We start from the raw sequence: 26,427 nt of genomic DNA, 5'->3' as shown, positions 1-26,427 counted from the left end.
GTAGAAGTGAATACCCTTTGAAAACTGAATACACTTAATACACTTGTACAGTGAATATACTTGTACAGCATAACCCAGCCCCTCCCCCACTACTCTGTCACTAAAAATAATGTAGCATCGCCTGCTGTTTGACTGGCTGAGGAAAGATTATTAAGTTATTGCTGTTTAGTGTGTATTGTAAGTCACCATGGGGATTGTGTTGGGTGCCCATGAGTGTTAGGGGGCAACTACAGGGAGCACCTGCCTCATGTGCTCTATGACTGAAAAGTCATCATGACAACTAGTCCCTTGCCATCAAGTCTTGACTGCAGCATGACAGCTGGAGGAGGTGTCAAGCTACCCTGCTACAATGGAGATGGACGTGACAGGCTTCCATGTCACGTCACAATTTCAATGTCCCCGGTAGTCCCACGTCACACAACAGACAATGGAATGTAGACAAATGTGATGTTCTCACTCCAAAGTCGTAATAGGTTGATGTGCCAGTAAAAACATTTAAAACAAGGCAAGCCCATGAGGCACGCCCGATCGAGGCGCTAGCTGAGCGAGTGCCTGTGTCGAGCGGTGCATCACACCATTAGGAGCATCTGACTCTTGGTAAGATGTTGCTTGACCTGGGCGTGATAAAGTGTTGGCCCCTACCTTCCTGGCTCCAACCAGGCTCCAAGTGCCCACGTCAGAGTTAGACAATCCGAATTGGTGGACGATAAAACAATCGGCAAGGAGACAGTGCAACAACAGGCGTCTCAAATCTTCCTTCACCAGTCAAGAGAGAATCCATTATGGCAGAGGAGTCAATATGACTGCTAGTAATACAGAGAACCAGGACATGTGGTGCATCACTACTTAACCCTGACGCACCTGAGTATGTATAGCCATCATGTTTCCCCCTCTCGTGGAACACCGACTTGGTCGGCAAGTCCAAGCTGAGGGACTATATTTAGTAGCCTACAGTATATCTGCGAACTGAATAACATAAAGTGCCAGGACCTTATTAACCCAAGAGCTTCCCTTTCTTTCGTCTGTCTAGCCTAGAACCCAGCTCAAGTTGCTCAACACTCTCACGCCATTATGAGCATTGAGTGGTGCACAAAATAACTAACAGTTATTGCCACAAGACAAGCCTTTAGGCCACTAAGTAGTGGCCTAAAGGCTTGTCTTGACTTGTGGCAACATTAAGGGACCCATTTGTAAGTGTGTGTATCTGTGGGTTTCAAGCCATTCATCTCTATCACCAAACTGTGCACGCACCAAAGCAAATAACAAATAATCGCCATATTGGCTCGTTGAGAACACTCATTGTTGCTCTGAAATTGAGCTTTAGCTTCACTTTCTCATTCTACATACCACTGTTAAAGTGAGACATGGAGACCATATGCTTGGGTTTTAAACAGGGTGACATTCTTATCCAGACTTATGACGAGAGTTCAAAATGTCCCACATATATCTCAAAGTGAGGCCCTGGTAGCTGTGAGACACTCATGACCCACATTCATGCAAACAGTATAATTAGTAGCCTGAGAGTGACAAATGTATTTTGTAACATAGTAACAATGGGCCTATTATGAAACTTGTGATCCAAATAAATATCCCTGTTTATTTGGATCACAAGATCAATTGAGAAGGCTATAATGGCATATAACAAGTTGGCTATAGGCTTATGTCATGTAACAATATTATTGTCTTCTAGACCTATGCACATACTGTGTAGGCCAGGGGTCTTCAAACTTTTTCAGGCCAAGGACCCCTTAGCTGAGAGAGAGATGAAGCAGGGACCCCCCACTACATGTTGTGTAAAATTGTGTTGCAGATTACACTTCATAGATTTCATAGATAGCTTCGTTCGTAGACATGTTTGACAACACAGTGTTGCGTAAATTAATGTTGGATTCATGTAAATGTGTATTTTCAGACATTTAACCACTTAAACTGTTAATATCTGTACTCGGTCTGCTCTTTTTTCCCTCTACCTAATAGCCAAAAAATAGCAGATCTACTGTGTGCTTCCCCTCAGAATAGTGATGCTAGGGTTCAAGTGGTTAATGCAACAACAAACAAAAAGTTCCTATCACACAAAGATTTGGTGGCCCCCCTGTAGTAACTGTCTCTGAGGACACCGTAGGGGTCCCGGACCCCCTGTTGAAGACCCATGGTAGGCTATAGTCTTTTACACATATAAACATTGCCTGCGTCACAGGCATTGTGAGCTTGTAGATCTACTATTTTCAAAATATTTTGAACTTGTGAAATGGGACATTCTGCACAATGAGTAATTCTACTTTTGGTACTTTAAGTATAATTGATGCCAATGCTTTTGTACTTTTACTCAAGTACATTTTGAATATTGGAATTTTACTTGTAGCCAGAGTATTTCTACATTGCAGTATTGATACTTTTAAAACATGTGAGCACTTCTTCCATCACTGGCTGCCTGTTTTGAATGGGAGATGCATTTTAATTTTAGTCAGGCAACAGCTGGTCAGCTTGAGGAAACGAAAACCATTTGGGGTCCTTACTCTCTTCACGTGTGCGTGTCGCGTCTTCTTCCCGACAGACATCGTGAAACAGAAGCATCACCATGCCGAAGTCAAAGAGGGACAAGAAAAGTAAGAAAAACACTAACATGTCCTTATTATTCTAAACGGTTGCATGTCATCTCATTCGGACAATGTCATTCGTTACACGTATCCAATATATATATATATCTCCTAACATTGAAATAGTACTATAAAGCAAGCTAGCGTTAGCTTAGCCTGCTATGCAATGTAAAATGCATGCCATGATGATAGCCAGCAAATATTAATGTCATTTTTTTTCATCGTCTCTTCTCCAGTTTCGCTAACGAAAACAGCCAAGAAGGGGCTTGAGACCAAGCAGGGTTTAATTGAAGAAGTAAGTATATTTAGCCAGTGGTGGAAAGTAACTTAAGTATATTTACTCAAGCACTGTACTTATAAGTATACTTTTGGGGCACTTTTACTTTACTGGAGTATTTCCAATTTATTTCCAAAATACTTTTACTTCTACTCCACTACATCTCAGAGAAAAATATTGTACTTTTACTCAACTATAATTATATGAAAGCTTTAGTAATTAGTTACTTTTTGTAGTTTGATTATTATTACAAAGCACACTAACCACTTAAGCCCTATATATATATTTCTGGCATTTAAAAATATCAGAGCATTGTGAGCTTGTAGATCTGCTGATTTCAAAAGATCTTTTATACATTTTGAACTTGTGAAATGGTACATTCTGCACAATGAGTACTTTTACTTTTGGCACTTTAAGTATATTTTGATGCCGATACTTTTGTACTTTTCCTCAAGTACATTTTGAGTACGGGACTTCTACTTGTAACAGAGTATATCTAAATTGCAGTATTGATACTTTTACTTAAGTCAAACTTGTGAGTACTTCTTCCATCACTGCTACTGAATATGATGTTCCTTCCCTGTTGTTTTTAGCTACGAAAATGTGTGGATATATACAAGCATCTGTTTATCTTCTCTGTGGCCAACATGAGGAACAATAAGCTCAAAGACGTCAGGACAGCATGGAAACATAGCAGGTAATGAACTGTTGTAGAAGGAAGGGTAAATGATATGTTATGGTTAAACCCAAAAGGTTTTGTTAAAAGGTTAAAGCGCCGTATTCGCATAGTAATCATTGCAATATAGACTATAATGTTTGTTCAGTAGCAGCCTATGGGTCTCCCCATCTCTACAGCTCTTTAATAAACAGAAAACACATTTTCAAGTGCGTTGCCAATTTCAGCCAATCAGCTTCAATGTTATAGTGTTCCACTTCCAATTTTGTCTGCTCATGTTTGTTTCATCACATCCAAAATCACTTGTTTATCCTGTGTGAGTTCTCTCTCCTGAAAATGCATTTTCTGTTTAGAGCTGGGACAGGAAACCCCTGTTACTGAACATATACACTATAAAACAATGATTACTATCGGAATATAGAGCTATTTAACACTTAGTTTAATAAAACAAGATCACATACACCACCTTTACCGAGTCTAACTAGACAAGTGTCATAACTGTAATATTTTTGACTGCAATGTACTCTTTTACACAGATTCTTCTTTGGCAAAAACAAAGTCATGATGGTTGCCCTGGGAAAAGGTCATACGGATGAGTACAAAGATAATTTGCACAAGGTAAGTGCAATGTCAAGTGACTTGTATTGATGATGTTCTAATCTGCATTAGAACCTTAGCCACTTTAACCCTGGCCTCAGGATGTGATGTGTTGTGATCTTGTAAATCAGCAATTTTTCTTTTGAGTTTTGAAAATGCGCTTAAGTGGGTACTTTTGATGGTGTTTTTAGGTCTGCAAATATCTGAAGGGAGAAGTGGGTGTGTTATTCACAAACAAAACCAAGGATGAAGTACAAGAGTAAGTAAGGGTTCACTTTCTTTTCTGAGTCACAGAAGACACAAATATACCATTATAGTTGAGTGTGAGATGCTTGATGTAAATTATTCTTTCATATTCTCTAAATTGTGCCCTCTGTCCACAGGTATTTTATTCAGTTCAAAGAGATGGATTTTGCACGGGCAGGTAACCAGGCACAGATGGACGTCATGTTGGATGAAGGACCCTTGGAACAGTTCCCTCACTCCATAGAACCACAGTTGAGGCAGTTAGGACTTCCCACTGCTCTCAAGAAAGGTAGTGTATTGGCTAGCATTGACAAATAGCCCAATGCCTGTTTTATACTTGATTACATTACATGCGGTGTCGTGCACCAGTAATGGCAGATCTACAAGATCATGTGACGTGTTGTGAGCGTGTAGATCTGCCATTTTCAGTGAGCGACACCTTTAACTTATCTGACAAGATCTTTTTGTTGCTTTGTCTTGCACAAATCCAACTGTGCAACCAGGAACCATAATGATAAGATTAGTTTGTTTCATAATAGTAATCTGTGATTTATTTGTCTTAGGGGTGGTAACACTATTAAAAGATCATCAAGTGTGTAAGGAGGGTGAAACTCTAACCCCTGAACAGTGCCGTATTCTGGTGAGTTCTTGACGTTTCTTTGACTTGAGAGAAATCTGACGTTAATACATTGTCAGTGAGTGATGGGCTTGGTTGTGTTTTGTCAATTACAGAAACTGTTTGGTATGGAAATGGCTGAATTCAAAGTGCAGATCAAGTGCATGTGGAATTCAGAAACGGGGGAGTTTGACAACTTCACTGGGGTGGAAGAACCTCTGCTGGAGGAAGATGGAGATGAAGAGGAAGATGATGCTGAATGAAAAAATGAAAGACTTTCCATACTTTAGTCACCGGTTTGGCCATTTATTCTGGACCTTGAAATTAAAGCTACTGAGAGATATTTGATCCCACACCGGAAACGTGAGTGGTCAGAGGAAACTGATGCCTATGGTATGATATTTCATCACCTGAAAGCGTTCACTGATTTGTCTCTCACTTAGGAATGTATATCTGGACTTATATCTGTGGTGGTTCAGTAAGTAGTGGAGAGAAAGATCTTTAATGATCCATATATCTGAATTTCTGTGATGTCTACAGAATGTTTTTTTTTTTTTTACCAGTTGAAAATGGGTGGAGTCGTCTTTTAAGAACAAAATTACCGGTGCACCGGTTCTGTCATGTTTGTGTGGACACAGATTTGAACCAGATGGATGGTTCTTTAACAATGTTGTAGATGGAGCCGCAAAACGTTTTGACCAGTTTATTTAAGATAAAGACAGTCTCGGAAGTTATTTTTGCATCAACTGATATATTTACAATTAAGTGCTGTGATCTAATGATACATGTAAGTTCACATGTAAGTTTAAAATATTCTTTTAAGTACAATATTCTGTAACAAGTGGGATTTCTGAAATAAACTTAATGTTTATAGAATACCTGTCATGTTCTCAAACAAACATTAAGGCAAAAGTAAATTATAGATGTGAACATAATATCCAACTGGGATACTGTAAATCACCCCCCTTATACAGGTCAAAAAATTAAAGGCATTGCAGGCTATTCAGCGAAAGTAATTTGGACACTCATGGGACACCAGATTCCAAGCTTGTTTGAAGGCCTCTACCACCGTCTCATCCAGGGGACCCTCCTCTGAGGCAGACATGTTCTGCTGAAGTTGCTCCATGGAAGACATGCCAATGATGACTCCGTCTCCTAGATCACCCTGCAATTGAAGACATTGCAATGGTTACAGAGGGACCTGGATATCAAACCAAGTTATTTGTAATCAAGACATTTAACTCAAACAGACTGACTAATCTGCTTGTACAATGGGGTGTTTTGTCAGAAAAAGCTGGCAATAACTAACAAAATTGGATGATTTACCAAAGACCTAACCGATGTAACTAAAATTTCAGGGATATTTCCGTCTTTACATTGCTCATTGATTTGTCCAATTAGGCTCACATACTGAACATCAAAAGCTTGTGGCCTAGGATTCTGCTGTTGAGTATTAATTTAAATGGTAGGAGTAGACAAATACATGAAATTATTTGTGGTTATAGTAATGCACTGTGGCATGTGGTCATCATTGCAAAAGGATACAATTAATTGGGAATTGTGTTTCACAGTTTTACCTTAAGATGGGAGTGATGGTACATCCAGCGTATAGATGCAGAGGTCATGGTGGGTTTCCCTGAACCATAAACTGCCTCCAAGGCTTTTTGAACAAGATCTATTGCCTGGAAGTGGTTCTCTTTCCAGTATCTGACGAGACATTGGATGATATCAAAATAACACTTAAATGTATTCGCCTTAGGTATACACTAACATGCATGCCAACACTACCAGGCCTTCACAATAACTTGAAGAGAAACCTGAAGCTAAAAGTTGGCCTCTAACCTGTCCCTGTATGCTCCAGCCCAGCTGTTGCCAAAGAATCGTCCTGCAGGCTGGGATCCATCTTTGTCTTTGTCTTCATAATGGTACTTCCCTGTCAGAAGGCCCCCTGGTGGAGGAAGAGGAGCATCAACCACAACATTCATATCTCAGGTGTTTTTTTTTTTTTTAGACATTTTGATCCCAGTTAGGATTATGATTATTCAATACTCTGTCACACTCTGGCGATATAGGGATAATGCATTTTAAATGAATGGTGGCAAATATGCATGTATCTCTTTTGCATATATCTTATAAAATAAAACTTAAGTACAGTGAAGAGGTGAGAAATACACATTACCTGCTAAAGGGTTGTATGCATAGAATCTCATTCCGTAGTATCTCAGACATGGCAGCAACTCTGTTTCAACCTGTCTTGTAGTGGCATTGTACATTCCCTGCCAGTGGTTACAGTTTAATTACAATGGGGAGGGTTCAAAGTTTAATCGTAAAATGTTGGCAAAAACTTTTTTTAATGGGTTGATGAGAATGTGAGGTGCGCAGAAATACCTGGTAGACAGAAGGAACAATCCAGTTGTTGTGCCTGCAGATACTCGCAATTTCAGCTACTTCCCATGATGCATAGTTTGATAAGGCCAGCTCCTTGAATTTCCCCTGAAAGTAACCCATTAAAATGAAATCTCATTGCATCAAGACAAGCACAATAATTAACATACCGTACTTTTAAGTATCATTGACCTATTCTTGTGGCTTGGCTCCTAGGAGGCGAGCGTGTACTTGTGTACTTGCAAAGCACTTGACCTATCAGTGCCAAATTACTTGTACTGTACATGTTGACAGTAGGCCAAGGAATTTAATCCCTGAATGTTATTGTGAATATTTTGTGATTTGTGATTACATGTTCATAATCTTAGATCCAATGTCCCACACCGCCCTTCCATATTTAGGCAAGACTGACCATGACATCAAACACACAGGGAAGCCATGCAGTTATTAGATCTCGTCTTGACTCTTGATTATAACTGGGGTCATTATATAGCTACATGTACATGTTTGTGCATTGTGCATGGTGTTGCAGGGATAGATTAGAGTGAAGGAACATTTTTACATCTTAAATCAATAGGAAATGTTGTAGCTACTACTACCTAGTGTGTGTACCTCTTTGTGCAGTTCATTGCAGGCTCTCAGGGTATCCTGGATGGGGTTTTGGTGGTCAGGGGCATGGAGGTAGAACAGGTTCACTGAGTCAGTATTTAGCCTCTTCAGGGAGGTTTCCAACTGGGAACGAACACTTTCTGGTTTCAGTGTCTTGCCATCCCAGGGGTTGGCTTTGGTGGCTATGTTCACTGTCACAGAAAATAACAAACATTAACTCAAGGCGGTAATAAATCATGCATAACCTGGGATGACCATGAAAACTGGACCTCCTTACTTGTGCTGCAGTGCAGAGTACACTACAGTCACGACCACATTTCACTTTTCACTTTTCAAATGAGAAAATGTTAAGGAGGGTCAAAATTGTGGAGAGCAACATTTCTTACTTGATCCTGTATATAAGGATCTTATATAGGTTTGACATTGTAAAGGGTCTGCTGCATTGCATATCATATTCAGGGCACTGAGGGCAGTGCTAGAGCCACCCCAGAAATAAATAAAAACAAACAAACATGATGAACTTGAACCTAGCCATGGTTCACATGACGCTTGTATGACAGTCATGTTTCAGGGCTAAACTTGAACCTAGTATGGACAGGAAACAGTGAAACATCTAATGTGGGGTGATCACGTGATCACAAGGGTACAACTTGTAAGCCTTCTGCACTTCAGTGCTGTACTGGCTAACACACAGGTTCCGAATTGTTTAATCGTTTTTTAGGCTACATTCTGGACTCGGCAACTCGGGTAATGCATGGAACGTAATTGGACTTTTGTCTCAAAAGTTATTTGAGCCTAAAGTAGTCTCGAAAGTGAGTTGATGTGGCGTTGTGTGTCGGGGGCGGCTCTGTAGTCTGTACTCAACCAATAAGCTGCGATTCTGTCAATACATAACGTCAAATGACTCGCACAACAACAACTAAAGTAGCCTCAGTTTGAATTGAAACCTTGGCGTGGATGCAGAATAGAGTTATAATAATATGGGAATTAAGTCGCTAGCAAACAAGTTATTTTGCGTGTACTGCTGCCACCATGTTGTGTACAGGGTTTCGATCTGCAGCACAACGCTACCTGTCTTTGGTAGATTCATGCCCCCAATGATGGTCTCCGCTTGTCCGTCCGTGTACATGAAGGCTGTGTCCACCTCATTGTGACCCCGGTCCAGGAAGGCTCTGACCATCTCCAAGCTCTGATCCGCGCTAGCTCGTCCCCCGAATGCCATGGTGCCCAGCAGGGAAATCGGCCTTTTTACTTGAGAAGACATGTTTCGCACTCGCAGTGCCACTTCTATAACCGCCGGTGAATGTGTGAAAAGCTGCTTGTGAACGCGTGTTTTACGGAGTGTGTACAGTCCTACTACTATTCGTGTTGTCCACTGCATAATCAAGTAGACGCGTGTTCTCTGAGGTAAAAGGGCACGTTGAGGCGATAAGGGAGTGTGGTGAATTTACTTAATTTAAAATAGACGCGCACGGACAGCTGCTAGTAGATTCTTAGCCAAAGAAAATGTGGTTAATCATTGTGAATGTCGTTTACCCCTGTCAATGTTTGCTAAACTTTGCAGGCCACCTTTAAATATTTATTTACTCAACTCAGGCCAAGTCTTTTCGTTGCGTCACTCGAAGAGCAAATGCAGCGTTCCCTAAATGAGCACCGAGCAGCAGTTCAGATTTTATCCACAAGGTGTCAGCAAAACATAATCAATTTCACACATTCACGGGTGCACTAATGAGCCTAGGCAATAGCACATCATACCGATTCATACTCATCAATTAATACTTAGACATATTCATCATTAGGCATACCATCACAACAAAAAGAGTATCAACCCTACAAAGGATACAATTTGAAAATGATTGCAATACAAATAATTCCCTAAGCAACGATTCATTCACTAAATTATTTTTCGTTTGCTGGTGTGAGCGCGTGCCTTTTTGGAGCGGGAGCGTGTTATATAGCAATGACCCGTGAAGGCTTTGGGCCATTAAATACATGCATCCAACCAATGGGTAACTAACTGGACCTGTATTCATGCAATGAACCCTGTTTGGGGAACAGCAGTAACTCAGTCCTGCTGTGCTGATCCACTGACCCCTTGACCAGTGACCACATCATCAGCTGTTTGACCAAGAGAAGACCCCCCCCCCCCACTACCTCTATAATTCATTCTCAACAAGATGGTAAAGGCCCAAGTGAAAGCACGCTGCATGTTGTAGTGTAACATTTATTTTGTAAGCTATTCCGGCTTTATTGATAAACAGGTGAATTGTGTGAGATAAAATGTCAAAAGTTGGCGTGCTGTGTCATTCATCTGTTGCATGAATGTGAGGTGGGACATAGCCTAGATATTTATTCATGACGTCTGACTATGTTCCTCTCGCTCTCCAAAAATAACTGATTTATTACAGCCTATTCGTGTTTTTCAACACCGGGGGGTTGTTCCAAATGGACCTTTACAGATCTGTATCTGAGAGTTATGGCAGTCCTTGAAATTAAAAAAGTTTGAGAACCACCGCTCTAGGCTATGATGCATTGTGAGCCTGTAGATCGGCGTTTTTAGGGTACCCCGAAGTCTCGCCCCAAAACACGCGCACCCCCATTTGTTTTTTTCGCGGACCGCTCACCCCCAGCGGTTCTTGTGTTCTTGTTTTACTGAGGAATCGAGGATAATGTTAGGAATAAGTTTTGGGTCAGGCATAGTTTTACTGAATAAGGTTAGGTTTTGGCACCGTTTTACTGAAGCTACGTTTAGGAATAAGGTTAGGTTTGTTTTAGGCATAGTTTACTGAGGTTTCGTTTAGGAATACCAGGTGGCGACCGTTCCGAGGTCGCCGGATTTTCCCCGGGGTGACTGTATTTTGGGGCGAGCGTTTTGTGTATTCTATTTTAGGCACGCGAGTGGCATGATGCGACACCGACGTACGGTGGACTATGATGAATGAAGCATAATTAAGCCTTTTAGGTGGCAGCAGCCGGCCGCATCCTCCCCCATCCCTCCCTGCCTCGCTGCCAGACATCATTACCAAGTCAATGGGAGTCAAAGCACTTCAGCTTCCACGAGCCTCGCACGCATGTGCGTCCAACATCTGCACTAGAAGCAGTGTGGAGGTGATCTGTGTCTGGTGTCAGTGGATCTGTGTCTGGTGTCAGTGTGTCAAATAGCGCTACTACTACTACACGCCGGCTGCAATGGCTGTGTGTCGCTCACTTTATACAGTAGCCGAACTTCTGGGAGTCTTCTAAAGTTTCTTCAAGTTGATTCTTTGGATTTTTTCCCCACCTTCTTTTATTTATTTTTAATTTATGGTGAAAATCCTGCCCGTGAGCATGACTATTTTATGAATGACTTCTTCAGCGCGTTATTCATGACATTTTTTTCATTGTATTGCAAGAGGATCAGTCGAAATGATGGATATTATTCCTTTTTCGTTTTTTCTAATATTTCTTGGTGAGGTTTCTGCAGCAGCATCCCGTTATGGTATTGCAAACAATCTCCAACCCTATATGTAAGTAACCTGTCTGTTATCCTCAACTATTTTATAAAGAAAGTTGTATTTATTTTAATTTTATTATATAATATAATACACACACACACACACACACACACACACACACACACACACACACACACACACACACACACACACACACACACACACACACACACACACACACACACACACACACACACACATATATATATATTTTACCTGGACATGCACAAACTTGTGGTTTATAAGGTCACAAACAAACAAAGCCTAAAGACACAGGTTTGAAGACAACAAGCACTGTCAAGGCTGTATTTTGCACATTTCTTGGAGAGGCAGAAAGCCACAGTATGACAGGTCTAATAATGTGTGTAGTGTGGGAGGCAATAAAGAGCATGCATGGTGTTCAGACCTCCACCATCTACTAGATCATTGGTTCTCAACCTGTGGGTCGGGAGTCGGGACCCCCAGGGGGGATCCCCACATGATTTTTTTGGGGGTCCCCAGATGACAGTGAAGTGACAATTTAAGGAATTTAAGACCTTTTTAATACCTTAAAGAAAATAAATGAAATAAAAAAATAACATTTCTGCATTAAAATCATTAATCAACAACATGTACTATAAAAACTGGTCAAACATTGGCCAAATTGTCAAATAATACAAGAAAGAGGCAAATTGCGAGGCACTGTGAACTTGTAGATCTGCTATTTTCACAATATTTATCTGTGGAACCTATAGTCAAACTAAATCTATTGCCTCGACTCCTACAATTCCAAGTGCTTGTCAGGGTGGGGTGTCCCCAGTTCAAATATGATTATTTTGGGGGGTCACGGCCTGAAAAGGTTGAGAACCACTGTAATAATGTGTAGAGGTCTGAACTGAACACCATGCTCTTTATTGCCTTCCACACTAGACTGTACTGTAATTCCCATGATTATACACTACCCTGCAGATTACTGATGATGATGCTGCATTCCTATCTGTGTGACAAGGACCTGCTTGTCTTAATCTTCCCAAAGGGAAATGCCAGTCACATAATTGTAAAAACCTGGCAGTTATAAATGAAGGGCTTCCAACAATGTGGGGCGTTGTGTTGTTTAGGCCATTGTCATTTCATTATTGTAAGCCATGCTGGTTCCGTTTCTAAAAACAGGTCCACGTGCAGCTCTGTGATGATGAATGGTGATAGGCTGTTTGTTTAGTGCATCAGCAGCGGTTGTACATGATCCTGTGGTTGGAGAAGGGAAGGGAATCTCCACATGACTGAGTTATGCATGCCAAAAACAGCAGATCTACAATCTGACAACATATCGCATCTTGGGCAGTGGTGGAAAAAGTGCTCACATTTCTTACTTAAGTAAAAGTATCAATACTGCAATGTAGAAATACTCTGTTACAAGTAATAGTCCGGAATACAACATTTACTTGAGTAAAAGGACAAAAGTATTGGTATCAAAATGTACTTAAAGTACCAAAAGTAAAAGTAAAAATTAGCACACAAATGTATAAAAACCTTTTGAAAATAGCAGATCTACAAGCTCACATGCATGATATGAGTCGCATTGTGAGCTTGTAGATTGGCTATTTTCAAATGGCCGAAATGTACAGTATATAGGGCTGAAGTAAGGTTAATGTATGTTTTGTAATAATAATCAAAATCTACAAAGTAACTATAGTAAAGTAAAGTTTTCAAATAGTTGTAGTGGAGTAAAAGTATAATATTTGCCTCTGAGATGTAGTAGAGTAGAAGTAAAAGTACTGAAAATTGGAAATACTCCAGTAAAGTAAAAATACCAAAAAATTGTACATCCGTGCAGAACTTGAGTAAATGTACTTAGTTACTTTACACCACTGATCATGGGTGAGCTTCAGCTTGCATATTGGCTATTTTTGGCACGCGACACCATCGTACAATGGATTATAAATGAAGCATAAACACCTATAGAGGGCCGTTCCACACTGTCTGCCCATGGAGAGCAATCTCCACAAGTTTGACATATCAAGTTGCACACTGAACTCTGTTTCAGAGCCCTCCGAGCAATTCGGGGAATGGTGCGAAGACATCAATAGCACTCAGACTGCTTGTAAACCCAGACAGACTATTGTGTGCAGGAGGGGAAAGAATAGCTGTAAGAATACCTTACTCTACCTGGGGTGAAAATGTAACTGTAGCTTCTCTTTCCTGATATAGAAACGTGTGCACTGCACAGTAGGCGGACATGCCTGAAACCATGTCATTAGAGTATTCCCAGTTAAGATGCTATAACTCTTTGACATGTGCTGTCTTGTAAATCATGCTATATCGTGATAACCACTTGAATGTGTTTTTCCACAACAGATACTGCTTCATTATACTTCCAGTGATTGAATTTCTTGTGATTTTGTATCTACAAACTTTGAAGATTAGGTTTATTCTGCGGACACAGTTGTCTTTTCTGATTTGGGATTATTAACAGTGAATAAAATAAAATCTAAAGTAATAGGGACACTCTCCATTTTTGTAGCCAGCTTCCTCCCTTCATCTCTTTTACGGGTAACACGTTTTAAGTGAACATTTGCTTTGTGATTTAACTGCAGGTAGTGTCTTGTGTGTTGGCGCTTAGTCCTCTGAAGAGTGTGGTATGAGGAATTTCCCCCCTAAGTCCTTTAAAATCCCCAAAACAGACAGCATAAGCACCCTGACATTTTTCAACACGAGTAATGCCCCCACGGGCATTACATGGTAGAGGACCCGAAAAAACTAAAGTCTCACGAAAGCCTTGTCCGTCTGTCTCCACCGAAACACATTTCCTAGTACAACAACCCTCGTAAATTGTTAGAACACTATCCATCCATCTGCAAAACACAGTGGAACATTTTGACAACTTAAGTATTTCTTCCACTGCCACTGTTTTCATCCAGGCCCAATGTGTGCGTGGAGAGGGAGGTGACGCTGGTTGCCCAGAGGCAACCCTGTGTGCAGGCCTTCACACGCATGGTCAAGGTGTGGAAGCAAGGCTGCCTGGGACAGACATGGTGCATGGGATATGAAAGGAGGTGAGTAATGCACCCAAAACACCACCCTGTCTGCCTCTCTCTCCCTATCTATCATTTAACCCTTCCCACAGTATGTTTATTTACAGTAATAACTCTGCTCCCGAACACTGCCGCTATCATCACCTCCTATACAGTGAGGTTTTAAAGGAACACCTTTCACCTTTTCTCAACCTTATCTCCATCAGTCCTCACTAATGCTTAGGATGCTATTGCATTTCTGTCTGCTCGCTCTGTGTCTCAGAGGTGGGCTGCGGGATAGCTTTAAGATTTACCTGCTGGTGACATCACCGGAGGGGATTTCAAGCTAATAAGATAATATAAGCCATTATTGAACCCTGGATGGAAATTCAGCTGTCATAGCAGCAGCAGTGAGAATGAAACACAGGTGAGGTAGGGTTAAGAGTATAGTCTAGAACCAAACCCAAACAAATAAGAATAACAATAAAGATAACAATAATTAAATAATAAGCTTAGATGCTATATCAGACATGCAAAAGTGTCACTTTTCAGCTACAGTCACCTTTTTGAACCCAAATAAGCAATTGTGTGACACCTGACCCGAAAGAAAACAACATGTTGTCACCTTTTTCACCTCGGGGCTGTTTGCATGCCTGTATATATGCTCCGGATCTCTGAATGAATGAACATATCTAGATTATGAGTCTATCAATAAATATAAATGCACAGTGAATATATGAATGAGTATACATCTATCGCAATGGAATCTGCTGGAAACTTCAGCCTACAACCTGGAATGTTAGCGTGCTGAAATAGTAGTCAGTTCATAAGGTGACGCCATGCTTCTATGCCTTTTCCCCTTTTGGCCAATAGAACTTCATGATGCATTAGCATCCACAAGGAACACCAACACTCAGCGGCCTCTGGAGGTTGACATTGAAACGGTATGACATGACCAGTTAATTATTACTTCCGCACTGGTGTCATGTTATGTTAATCAGTTCACAAGTTTTTTGACAAATCCGTTCATAAGTGCTCGAGATATCCTGCTAACAGACAGACAGACAGACAGACAGACAGGGTGAAAACATTAGAGGTAATAAAAACAGCTTGAAATCCCCTCTAATGTTGCATAGTTGCATAGGCAGGTGCATAGTTGAGCTATCAACAGCCTGCCACTGAGACAGAAAGAGAGTAGACAGAAAAAGTACCATCCTATAGCACTAGTGAGGAGTGAGGACTGATATACTGTATGGAGATAGGGTTGAATAAAGGCAAAGTGTTCCTTTAAATTCTGGCAAGAGTAGAAATGCCCTATGGATGCTTTTGTGGGGAGAACATTGTGTGGAGAACATTTTAACTTTCTACTGACACTGAAGTAATACTTCCAAAGTTAAAACTTTAAAGTTTAAACACAGAGGACCCCATCCTTTAACTAATTCCACCCTGGTATATACTGTAATATCTGAGAAAAGGATGTCTGGCTCCCTCACCTCCTCTTTTTCCTTCACTTATTCCTGTCTGTCTGTCCTTCGCTCTCTTTCTCTTCTGTGTTCTGTAATCAGAAGCATTTGGTCCTCTCATACAGGTAAGTGCAAGGTGTAGCCCTATTTCACCAGCATGACCAGCTATTTAACTCACAGGCGTCTCCAGGTTCCACATACCTTTAGAAGGAGAGTCCCAGTGCTAATCCCTTTGACATGTGAGTCACTAGTACTACACTACAAAATCCTCAGTTTTGGACCTGTAAAGGCCAATTTTAACTCTCAGGATTTTGAGTGTTTCTGTCTGTGCCACTCTTGCCCGCTTTCTCCTTATATTTACCACGGTACAAAGTCAAAGCTTGCTTTGAAGGCAGCCAAGGCCACAATTACTCGCCGTAAACAAACGTTTTTTCTACCACGACGCCTAATGGCTGTGGAGCAATGAGAGGGGTTCTAAAGTACAGGGATCTACACCATAGTCTGAAGTAGAGCCTGGTAGTCTCACACTTTGAAATAGTCGCTTAAAAGCCTGGGAAGATGTTTGCTGATTATTATGCTGTATGTGACTTAAAAGAGTGGGAGAAGTTGGGGCAGATTATCTGTCAAGATTAGTTTTGTTTTCTTCATAATCCAAGAAACCACTTCTAGAAGCATTAAACAGAAAATAACTTGCTTAACTGATTATGACACATTAGCAAACGGGAACACTCACACACACACACACACACACACACACACACACACACACACACACACACACACACACACACACACACACACACACACACACACACACACACACACACACACACACACACACACACACACACACACACACACAGCCTAGACACACACACGCACACGCACATAGACATACTGTATGCATGTGCACAGGTACACACATAAAATGCTATATTTGGATCCACCGAACAAAATAATAATTTACACTTCAAATATTACAGGGGTTCTGTGTGGTTTAAGGACATTTAATGTCCAAAACATAGTTAAACCTCTGCTGCTATTACACAACACAACACAACACACACACACACACACACACACACACACACACACACACACACACACACACACACACACACACACACACACACACACACACACACACACACACACACACACACACACACACACACACACACACACACACACACAGTTTTAGAACTCCTACCTGTGTACTGTTTCTAAATCCATGTATGTCTTATGTTTCATTAAAGGAATAAGCCCCAAGAGGCTGTGGTTTACAGTGATTTAGACGCTCGGCTCTGCATCGGGCCTAACAACACCCCTTAGCTGTTATAAAACCACTGCAAACCACAGACTCACATGGCTTATTGATTTTATAAAATGGTTACTACATATACCTGGCAAGGTTTCATAAAATAAACACACAGCGACACAAAATGCAATAATTTATTGATATGAAATAATCATTCTTTAAAAATGTAGAGTAGGAGAGAAATGTTTTAACCCATTTCTCTCCCCAATTTAGTCTTTATGCCAATTAATTCCTCCCTCTGCTTGCCACTGCTGTTGTACCCTACTGGCTCACCTGCCAGTGAGGAGCCCCAACCAGCCCCGTAGGAGTAGTGACAAATGTGCAGTGACAAAAACATCTCTATACTGCCTCCCCCTGGTCAGCCGGGGCGCCTGATGGAGGGGAAAGGAACTGGTTGGAATAACGTGTTCCTTCCACGTGCTACGTCCAACCGGGGAAACTCCCCCCTGTCAGGTGATAAGACAGTTAGCTCGCTCGCTCGCTCCTCATGCATTGAAGAAAGGAGGAGCTCAGTTCTGGGCTCTCCCTAGGCTGGCAGAGGGAGAGTAGTGCCCAGGATTACATAGGCAATTGGCACTGGGTGAAAAAATGGGTTACAAAATCGTGGGATAAGAAATGTAAGTAAAAAAATTATATATATCACCCTCCCCGCCCGGCTTCCCTTCCCCCGAATATGGGCCAATCATTTTCTTATCCGCCGAAGCCGGATGCACCGCGGTCAATTTGAACCCCTTGACTCCACAGTGGTGGGCAGGAGCAATGTAGTAGTGGGCAGGAGAATGGTTGCCAAGCAACACACAGATTTATAGGGTTCATCTTTGCTGTTTTTTCATGAATGCTGGTTGTCCCTATTTTGGGGGGCATATAGGTGATAATTTAAAAAAATCTAAAGGTTTCCCCGCCTAGATTTTCAAAACGAAAAAAGCTTCAAATATCTCAGCATTTCATGTATTATTTTCTGCCTTCATAACATATGGAATTCAAATGTTTACATATTTGTTGTGATTACAGAATTTAAATGTATATATTTGTTGTGATGACAGGACGGCGTACTACACTGCATACAGACAAGTCTACAGACAGGATTATCAAACGGTGAACAAGTGCTGCCCTGGATGGTCTCAACTCAACGGGGAAGCCGGTTGCCTGTATCGTGAGTATCTTTATATTTTGCCTTCTTTCTATCACTTAAATAAAGGTGTTGTTCTTTGGAAACCAATACATTATACAGATATACAATGTCTGTTTATTTGGTGTAAAGGCATCTGGGCTTTTGTGTGACTCAAAGGGGGGTGGGGGTGTGGTTGGTTGATACCCGATAGGCTTGGCAGGAGGAAGGTCGCTTCAAACATCGCCTCACGCTGGGCACAGAACCCTGAGCGGAGTGGCTTTTAGGGAAAGGTCAAAAGGTCAAGAGGTGATGGTCCAACCAGGCTCCTCAGCAGCTGTTATCAGTCAGAGCCTTGTCCGCAGTACTAGTAATCTGTCGTCACTAAAGATTCAGAAGTGGGGTGCTACGGGAAAAGTCTAAAGTGTTGAATGTCGAATATCCCGCAACTGTTGAATTTAGCTCTCAAATCGGATTTGCGTTGCAATTCTGCGCAAAACAATAAGGATCTGAGATCCATGTTTAAGTGCTGAGTGACTTGGCTAGAGATAATCCCCCTTCTACGCTTGGCTCAGCTGAATTTGGCTGTGCAGCGCTCCTGTAGGGCTTTGAGACACATGGGCCAGCCTGTCTGGCAGTCGCACAGGTTCTGTTTGGCTGGACAGGTACACTTCAAAGTCATTCACTGTCCATTGTTGAATGTTGGCTCTGTAGTTCTCAATGTTGGGTTCGGGGACCCCCAGTGGTCCTTGAGGGGATTCCAGTGGGTTACCAGCTAATTGATTGATCTTCACCATAATTACATGTACATACAACTAGAGAATGTACAAGACTGGCTATTTTCTCATTTTGCTAGCCTCCTGCAGAGCCATGTTGTACATGTTCTTAGATCGGGGTCCCAGAGATACAAATCTTATTAAATGGGGGTCCATTTAATAAGATTTGGACGCGTAAGGGTCCGATCAATCATCTACTGTAGCTGAGGACCCCCTGGTCCCCAGCTAGGACCCTGGGGGTCCCTGGACCCCATGTTGAGAAGCAGAGTAGCGGAGGATTACACACACATCATATTATTTAGTGTGCAGGCTTTTATTTGATCTTTCATACCAAAAACAATCACTGTCATCTTAGCTTGTAGAGACCACCCGCACATAAACAAAAATCTGACAAACAAACAAAAAAACAAACAAAGAAGAATGTGAATCTATCCCACACAGCAGCTCTAATCCACAGGTCTGTGCGCGGTGATGGAGAGGTTGTGGTAACAGGAGATCGGAGGAACTCCTGTGGGTCATAATGGGGGCTGCCAGCAGCTCATCTCGCTTTGGATAGGCTTAGCTTCACCCCGTTGAGACCAGGCAGCCCCCCTTTGATGGGATTTTACAGCCAGTGTTCCACAGCGCATAGCCTGCATACCTAGACAGCACCCTTGGCAAAGCCCTCCTGTAAACAGCTTGGACACCACTGTCCTCAAGAAAAGCTGCTACTTCCTCAGACTTGGACCACCCCATGCACGATAGTGCCCAGCTTTTCACGCCCCCCCTCCCAAGCCCCGGTACAGGTACTCTCTGCGGGGCGAATGGCAAGTCGCCGGGCTGGGGGAGTGGGAGATGATCCCCTGGATGTGCCTTTCATCAGGGTCTCATTATGGGGTTCATGCCGTCCTCAAAGCACTCTTTGTCTCCGGAGAGAAGGTTACAGTATTAAATTATGCAGGGGAGCATTAGGCTGTCTGCTCTGTGCCGGGGCCTGGTTTGTTTTAAAACGCACACAAAGAAACGTCTTAACAGGCATTCCGCAGCGCTGGCCAGTGTCTCCCCCATGATTTATACTTTGTTGTACGACAGTGTCATGCATTGAAAATGGCAGATCTGCAAGCTCACAGCATGTCACATCTGCGACGCGTTTTGTGCTTATAGCTTGTCTATTTTCGGCGTGCAACACTCGCGTACGGCAGAGCACAAATCAGGCATCAGTCGCACAGGGTTTTTGTTTCTCTATTCGCGTGACAATGTCAGCTCTTTTCGACGCGAGGCAGGGGCTTTTATCTTGGTAACTGAAGACATAGCAGCACTTTGAGATGGGACAAACTAATCACCCTTTTCTCTGAACCATTGAACCGGGATAAAAGGAAGCTCACACCACAATCCTCCCTCTCCGTCTGCTGAGCACTTATCTATGTGCTATCTGCACTGTAACTCCTTCAGCACAACTCCGTATGTGAGACTGTGTTTTCAACAGTGCACGTTGCATGCAAAGGGAAAAGATCTGTTTTGTAGGAGGTAAAGTGTTGGAGCTTTAGCAAATCCTTGGAAAATCTAAAAGAGTGCTTTGTGTTAAGAGTGATTTAGTGCCTAGAACCTGTGGGGTCTCAGTCTCTCTCTCTCTCTCTCTCTCTCTCTCTCTCTCTCTCTCTCTCTCTCTCTCTCTCTCTCTCTCTCTCTCTCTCTGTGTGTCTGGGGAAGACGCTCGAAACATCACCTTGGTGGTAATCTAGAGAATAACTATGGGAGCTTGATCCAGTATGCAGACTCTGTTTTTCTAATTTAGTATGTGCTGTCCAACACCTGAGGTCTTGGATGTGCATGCTTTGTAGACTTTTCATGTGTGCGTGTACCCTAATAAAATGCCAATGTAAGCTAATTAGGCTAACTAGATGTGTACATCAAATCCCATTTATAGAAAGAGTTCCCAGTGTATACCCCCCCGTCTCTCTCTCCCCCTCTCAAGGGGCTTTATTGGCATGAGAACGTTTACATTGCCAAAGCAAAAGTGGAACAAAACAATCAAAGCAATGTATGTACAAATAAATGGGAATACCAGGGTCATTCCGGTGTAAACAGTGCAGGGATACACACAATGATTAGTAGTCCTTAAGGTGGTTGAATTCCATTAGACATCCTTCTCCTGTCACAACAGCTCACACATCTTGCTGCTGTGTTTGCACATTGTTGTACTTCACCCAACAGATATGGGATTTTTTGTCATTGTCTCTGCCAGGCCAAAAGCCATGGCCGAGACTATGTTTTGCACCCTGTCTGTCCGTCCGTCCGTCCATCCGTCCGTCCATCCGTCCTTGTGTGTGTCAGATCGTCTGTGAACTGCTAATCTCCGGCACTGTTGCCTTGATCGCAGCGAAACTGTGCACACACACTCCCTGGATGGTCCTTCAGATTTTTCATATTCCATCCTGATTGGCTAAGAATGGCTACCAAAATTTGCAGGAGTGCTCCGTTTTGAACAAAATGCCTCAAATCATGTACACAGCATGCAATTTCCGTGAATTTTTGCACGCACATTCTCACTAGGCCACGGAGGAAATCCCACTTTAATTTTTTTTTATAAGCCTCATGATGGCACTATAACAGTCCGATTCGTGTTTTTACCTATAACTGCACCAATCTGTGTAAAACTTTGTGTGTGCACTCCCTAGAGGCCAAGGAAAAACCTCTGCCCTGCATTTTTCGTATAAAGTTTGCGACATTGCGAGTATAAAGTTTGCGAGTATCGCAGCGTCCGATTACGGTGAGACTTTGGAGCACTTTTTCTAGTTGGTCATGTTTTCAAACTCTCCTTGGGTGATTGTAATCTGTGGGAAGTATGTGTCTCTGATGTCTTGGTACAGTGGGCAAGTGGTTAGGAAGTGTAGCTCAGTTTCTACCTCATTTTGTGTGCAGTGGGTGCACAGTCTGTCTTCTCTTGGGAGCCAGGTCTGCCTATGCCTTTCTCGATCGCAAAACTGTGTTCACTGAATCTGTACAACATAGTCAATGTTTTCCTTAGTTTTGGATCAGTCACAGTGCTCGGGTATTCTGCCACTCTGTATTCTCTGTTTAGAGCTAAGTAATCTCTCAAGAACAGATTCTGCTCTGCGTTTGAATCTGTCGGTAGCCGTGTTGACAACCTGTGCACATTGGCTACAAGTGGGCGTGCCATCAGATCAGGAAGCAGGCCGCGCTTTACCCAATCAAATGTAGTGGGCGGGATTTACGTGTGTGCCGTTCGTTCCCCACTGGAAACAAACCGAAACTCATTTAACAATAGCGTCCTCGAAGCCGACAAAACCACGGAAAGTTAGTAACATTTTAAATTGCTCTTTCATCATAGAAACAAGTGGGCTTATAACCAAAATGATCCATGTTCTTTGGGAGAAATGGTGTCAGTGTTCCGTGGAGAAATATTGTTAGTGGGAATGAAAACATAGTCGCACCACCGGAAGTGAAAGGCTGAAGGCAGACCAAAACCCCGGTTTCCCTGAGCACGGGTCGTCCGTTCAGCTCCGCCCAGAGCCAAATGAATAAGTAAAAAACAGCAGAGGGCGCTGTTTTTCCTTTTTATTTGGTGATGGGTTCCCAGATTGAGAGCTAAGTAGCATTCCATTCTGCTCTGGTTTTGGGTAGATTTTTTTCCAGTGTGTCAGATTTATTTTTGTTTTCTTATAATTTGGTCTAGTCCCGTTTGTTTTCCGTCTGGTGGTTGCGCGCTCTCTCTGTTACCTTTAAATATTCAAGTTTCTATGTTCTGTCTTCTTTAACTCTCTGTTACCTTTAAATATTCAATGTTCTATGTTCTGTCTTCTCTAACTCTCTGTTACCTTTAAATATTCAATTTTCTATGTTCTGTCTTCTCTAACTCTCTGTTACCTTTAAATATTACATTTTCTATGTTCTGTCTTCTCTAACCCTTAGTTCAACTGAACCTCCCCCCTCCCCTCCCCATGCATTGTGGATTCTCTGTCTCTGGCCACAATTGTTGTTGTCTCCAACATTCTTTTGCATGGTAAAAGTAGTCGCATGTTTGAGAGAGAATGCCAGAAATATAGCAAATATCTGGTTATTGTCACAACACGTTCCATTCTTTTATACCCTTCTCCCTGTTTGGCCTCATCCAAATATGAAAATAAAGCATATCTTCAGTCACATTAAAGGATGTTGGGGCCCCCACAACTTTGGAATCTTCACAATATGATTAAGATGAACAAAGAATGTGGAGGCAAAAGAATTTCTTTTGACAATTCTATGTAGGAATCCCAATGTTCTCTGCAAGATACAAGTCTATTCAAATGCTTGAAAAACCAACGAACAAAGGGGCCTTTTAAAATAAATCTCGAAGTCAGTGAGCAGACAAACAAGGAAGTCCATGTAAAACGTACCGTTTGATTGAAAAAGCCCTGAAGTGCCTTTGAGGTGAACCATTGAAACTGGCTACTTAAACCGTTTTTTGAAAGGAGTCCAATTGGCTTGATGACGATCTGATTCTCCAGAGAGCGTAGATGCTCTTGACTTTAGTGATGGCACTCAGAGGGACTTCCTCTACTTAAGCATTCTGTTGAGCACTCACTCAACAAGCACAACCTGACCCTCAGCAAGTGGATGAGAATAGGTGGGGATAGTCACGAGTGGAAGCAGGCAGTTACGTTGATTGACGGCAACAATAAGCTTTGAGGCAGCGGGCTGAGGAACCGAGACAATGGCTTCTCCAGTTTTTGCGCCCTCGTTAAACCACTGAATAGGAACTGGCCCCCTTTTGTGGAGGGACCAGGCCGGAGAAGGTCGTCCTGGTAGAGAGGAGGAAACTGCTCATCTGTCCATGGGTGGTCTGTGAGTGTGTGTGTGTGTGTGTGTGGGGGTGTGTGTGTGTGTGTGTGTGTGTGTGTGTGTGTGTGTGTGTGTGTGTGTGTGTGCGTGAGCGTGCGCGCGTGCTGGCGTGCACGGCTGCGCGGCTGCGTGCGTGCATGGAGAACCATCAGACAACTATGTCAGTGGTCATGGGGACTGCACAGTGCATTGTTGAACGTAGACACTCACACACACACGCACGCACACACACACGGACACACACGGACACGGACACACACACGGAAACACACACACACACACACACACACACACACACACACACACACACACACACACACACACACACACACACACACACACACACACACACACACACACACACACACACACACACACACACACACACACACACACACACAGACACACTCCCGGCCCCAGCATGACATATGACACCATATATCAACAAATGTAACTGGGTTTGTTTGTTCTGTTCTATTCATAATATAAATTCCCAAATATTGATTAAATGTTGCCGTTGAACACTAACGAGTAACATTGAAATTGACAGGGAGGGATGGTAAGTCTTGGTCTGCTGACTTCCTCGTTAGTCAGAGAGACATACGTGTAATTATCTTGTCTGATCCACGTCTCTGGGACGTTTGAAGGCCCAAGTGAGGAGGTGTACCTGGGTCTGAGGCTGAGCTCACCTCCACCCATAGGAGGTCAGGGCAGGTTATCTACACACAGTCATCTCTCTGTGACGGGAATGACAGTCTTATTTATCCGCTTCTTCTACCAGGCTCCCACCCCCCCCCCTCTTCTTTTTCCAACTACGCTACAAAATTCGGAGTGTTAAGTTAACTCAGGAAGGGTAAGAATGTAGCCTTCACACTCTCAGTTAAACTCTTAACGCTCAGGATTTTGCAGTGTGCTTGGAAACATGTAACATGTCCCTCCGGGAGATTTATTTCTCCCTCAAATGAATCTCTGTATATAATGTATACCCTAGGCTTAGACGAATGATTCATGGCACAGCAGAATGCTCAGCAAATGTTCTAATTGCTAGCTGTTAAATGTGTGTTTGGGGGGGCTTTTATCTAAAGCATGAGTGTTCTTCCTTTGTTTGTTGTGTCGTGTTTATTGGGTCCCTTTGATTGGGCCTTACACAGTAACATCTTCAGTGTTATTTGATCTATTTGTAACTCTGAGAGTGCAAATGTTATTTCTGTACTCTCTCAGAGTTAAATGAACACTGAGGATTTTATTGTGTACTTGAATGGTATCTTCAGAGAGCCATCCGACGTAGCTTGCCCCTGGCGTGCCCTGTTTTTTTTTTCTTACTTTTTTCTTCTTCCACAAGAACGCTTTGAAATGACACATCCCTGTGCACAGCAAACCATGATTTGTAGACCCAAAATAGGGCGCCGGGCTCTGCGCATACCAATTACTATGCGGCACCAAACAGGGTCCAACGCCGCACAGGGCTTTTGTGTCTGTGAATTAACGCTAAACGCTTGGTCTCCCTCTGTGTCTCGTTCTGTGTGGGTCAAACAGATAGACGGAGCCTAAACAAACACAGGAATTTAGAAAGGCCTCAGCCTTTCCTTGTCCTTTTAGGGCTCCGAGCCGGTGGCACCTGCTCGCCGGACTCCAGTGGTCGGCGTGAGTCTTTGACCCCTTGGGTCTCTCTGCCGCCTGGTTCTTTTGTGGGAGCTGCTAATCCTCTCAGACACGGTGTCTTTGGAGTAGAGTGGAGGCAATCACAGAGAGACATGAGAGTGAGTCTTGCGCTGTTCGCCACGCTGCACGGCACATTAACTCATTTAAACCGGGAACACATACTGTGTAACCACTTTATCCATATTTTATACTTTGGCTATTCAAAAATAGCAGATATACAAGTTCATAGCGCTATGAACTTGTATATCTGCTATTTTTGCAAATTTGTGCAAATCTTCTGAATCTGAATATATATTTTTAAGCGAACATTTTTAACTAAAATCTTTGCTTCTGGGGGGTCCCTGGAACAAAATATTTTGAGATACATACATATCATTTTGGGGGTCCTTCACATGAAAAAGTTGGAGAACCACTGATATAGCAACATACGTTTTTTCAAAAAAACGTTAGGATTTAATAGACATTTGTAGAATATATATTCAAGGTTTAGCACAAACTTTCACTATGTTATAAGAAATCTAAAATGACAGAGATGCGTTCCCGGATTGAATGGGTTAAGGAATCATTTCAGGGGGAGATTAAGTGGTGTAAGGGGCACTGGATCGGGGCAGACCAAAAAATGCCCTGGTTTGCAGCCAACAAGCCCTCATAGCCCTCATAGTCATATCTCTGCATAGAAGAGACTGTGAGAGATATCTGAATCTCTAATCTCTGATTCTCAACTTTTGTTTTTATTTAAAGGCCCCCAGTTTGATATGCATTAGGCCACAGACACACATTTTATAATCTTTA

General features: G+C 42.4%; 3 protein-coding genes across 4 annotated transcripts in view; 2 read left to right on the top strand and 1 right to left on the bottom strand.

Moving 5' to 3' along the window:
• The first annotated feature begins 2,514 nt into the window (after positions 1–2,514).
• Positions 2,515–5,885, top strand: mrto4 (MRT4 homolog, ribosome maturation factor). Its single transcript, XM_080423812.1, has 8 exons — positions 2,515–2,606; positions 2,834–2,892; positions 3,468–3,571; positions 4,087–4,168; positions 4,339–4,406; positions 4,531–4,682; positions 4,957–5,033; positions 5,126–5,885. Exons 1-8 carry the CDS (start codon positions 2,579–2,581, stop codon positions 5,270–5,272), a joined length of 717 nt encoding a protein of 238 aa, XP_080279938.1. The 5' UTR covers positions 2,515–2,578; the 3' UTR covers positions 5,273–5,885.
• Positions 5,699–9,550, bottom strand: LOC308082147 (aflatoxin B1 aldehyde reductase member 4-like). The gene is made up of 7 exons (XM_080423810.1): positions 9,075–9,550; positions 8,007–8,194; positions 7,398–7,502; positions 7,189–7,285; positions 6,852–6,957; positions 6,587–6,716; positions 5,699–6,174 (listed from the first exon to the last, which is right to left on the bottom strand). The coding sequence occupies exons 1-7, from the start codon at positions 9,382–9,384 to the stop codon at positions 6,013–6,015; spliced, it is 1,098 nt and encodes a 365-aa protein (XP_080279936.1). The 5' UTR covers positions 9,385–9,550; the 3' UTR covers positions 5,699–6,012.
• Positions 9,551–11,082: 1,532 nt separating this feature from the next.
• megf6b (multiple EGF-like-domains 6b) overlaps positions 11,083–26,427 on the top strand; it is an 84,270-nt gene continuing 68,925 nt past the window's right edge. For both annotated transcript variants that reach the window (XM_080421338.1, XM_080421337.1), the window contains exons 1-3: positions 11,083–11,509; positions 14,395–14,529; positions 18,312–18,421. In XM_080421338.1, coding sequence (XP_080277464.1) covers positions 11,409–11,509; positions 14,395–14,529; positions 18,312–18,421 — 346 coding nt within the window. In that variant the 5' untranslated portion in view covers positions 11,083–11,408. The remainder of the gene's footprint in view (positions 11,510–14,394; positions 14,530–18,311; positions 18,422–26,427) is intronic.

The sequence above is a fragment of the Gymnoscopelus braueri genome, assembly GCF_963280865.1.
Source record: "Gymnoscopelus braueri genome assembly, chromosome: 3".
In the NCBI taxonomy this organism is placed as follows: Eukaryota; Metazoa; Chordata; class Actinopteri; order Myctophiformes; family Myctophidae; genus Gymnoscopelus; species Gymnoscopelus braueri.
The sequence above is the reverse complement of the archived record's forward strand: the minus strand, read 5'-3'. Positions and strand labels throughout refer to the sequence as shown.

Coding starts and splice junctions, on each gene's coding strand:
- mrto4 (XM_080423812.1), top strand. CDS start 2,579: ATGCCGAAGTCAAAGAGGGACAAGAAAA. Junction 2,607..2,833: donor GTCAAAGAGGGACAAGAAAA/GTAAGAAAAACA, acceptor TCTCTTCTCCAG/TTTCGCTAACGAAAACAGCC. Junction 4,169..4,338: donor ACAAAGATAATTTGCACAAG/GTAAGTGCAATG, acceptor TGGTGTTTTTAG/GTCTGCAAATATCTGAAGGG.
- LOC308082147 (XM_080423810.1), bottom strand. CDS start 9,384: ATGCAGTGGACAACACGAATAGTAGTAGGACTGTACACACTCCGTAAA. Junction 7,286..7,397: donor TTGTTCCTTCTGTCTACCAG/GTATTTCTGCGC, acceptor AACCACTGGCAG/GGAATGTACAATGCCACTAC. Junction 6,958..7,188: donor TGCATACAACCCTTTAGCAG/GTAATGTGTATT, acceptor TTCCTCCACCAG/GGGGCCTTCTGACAGGGAAG.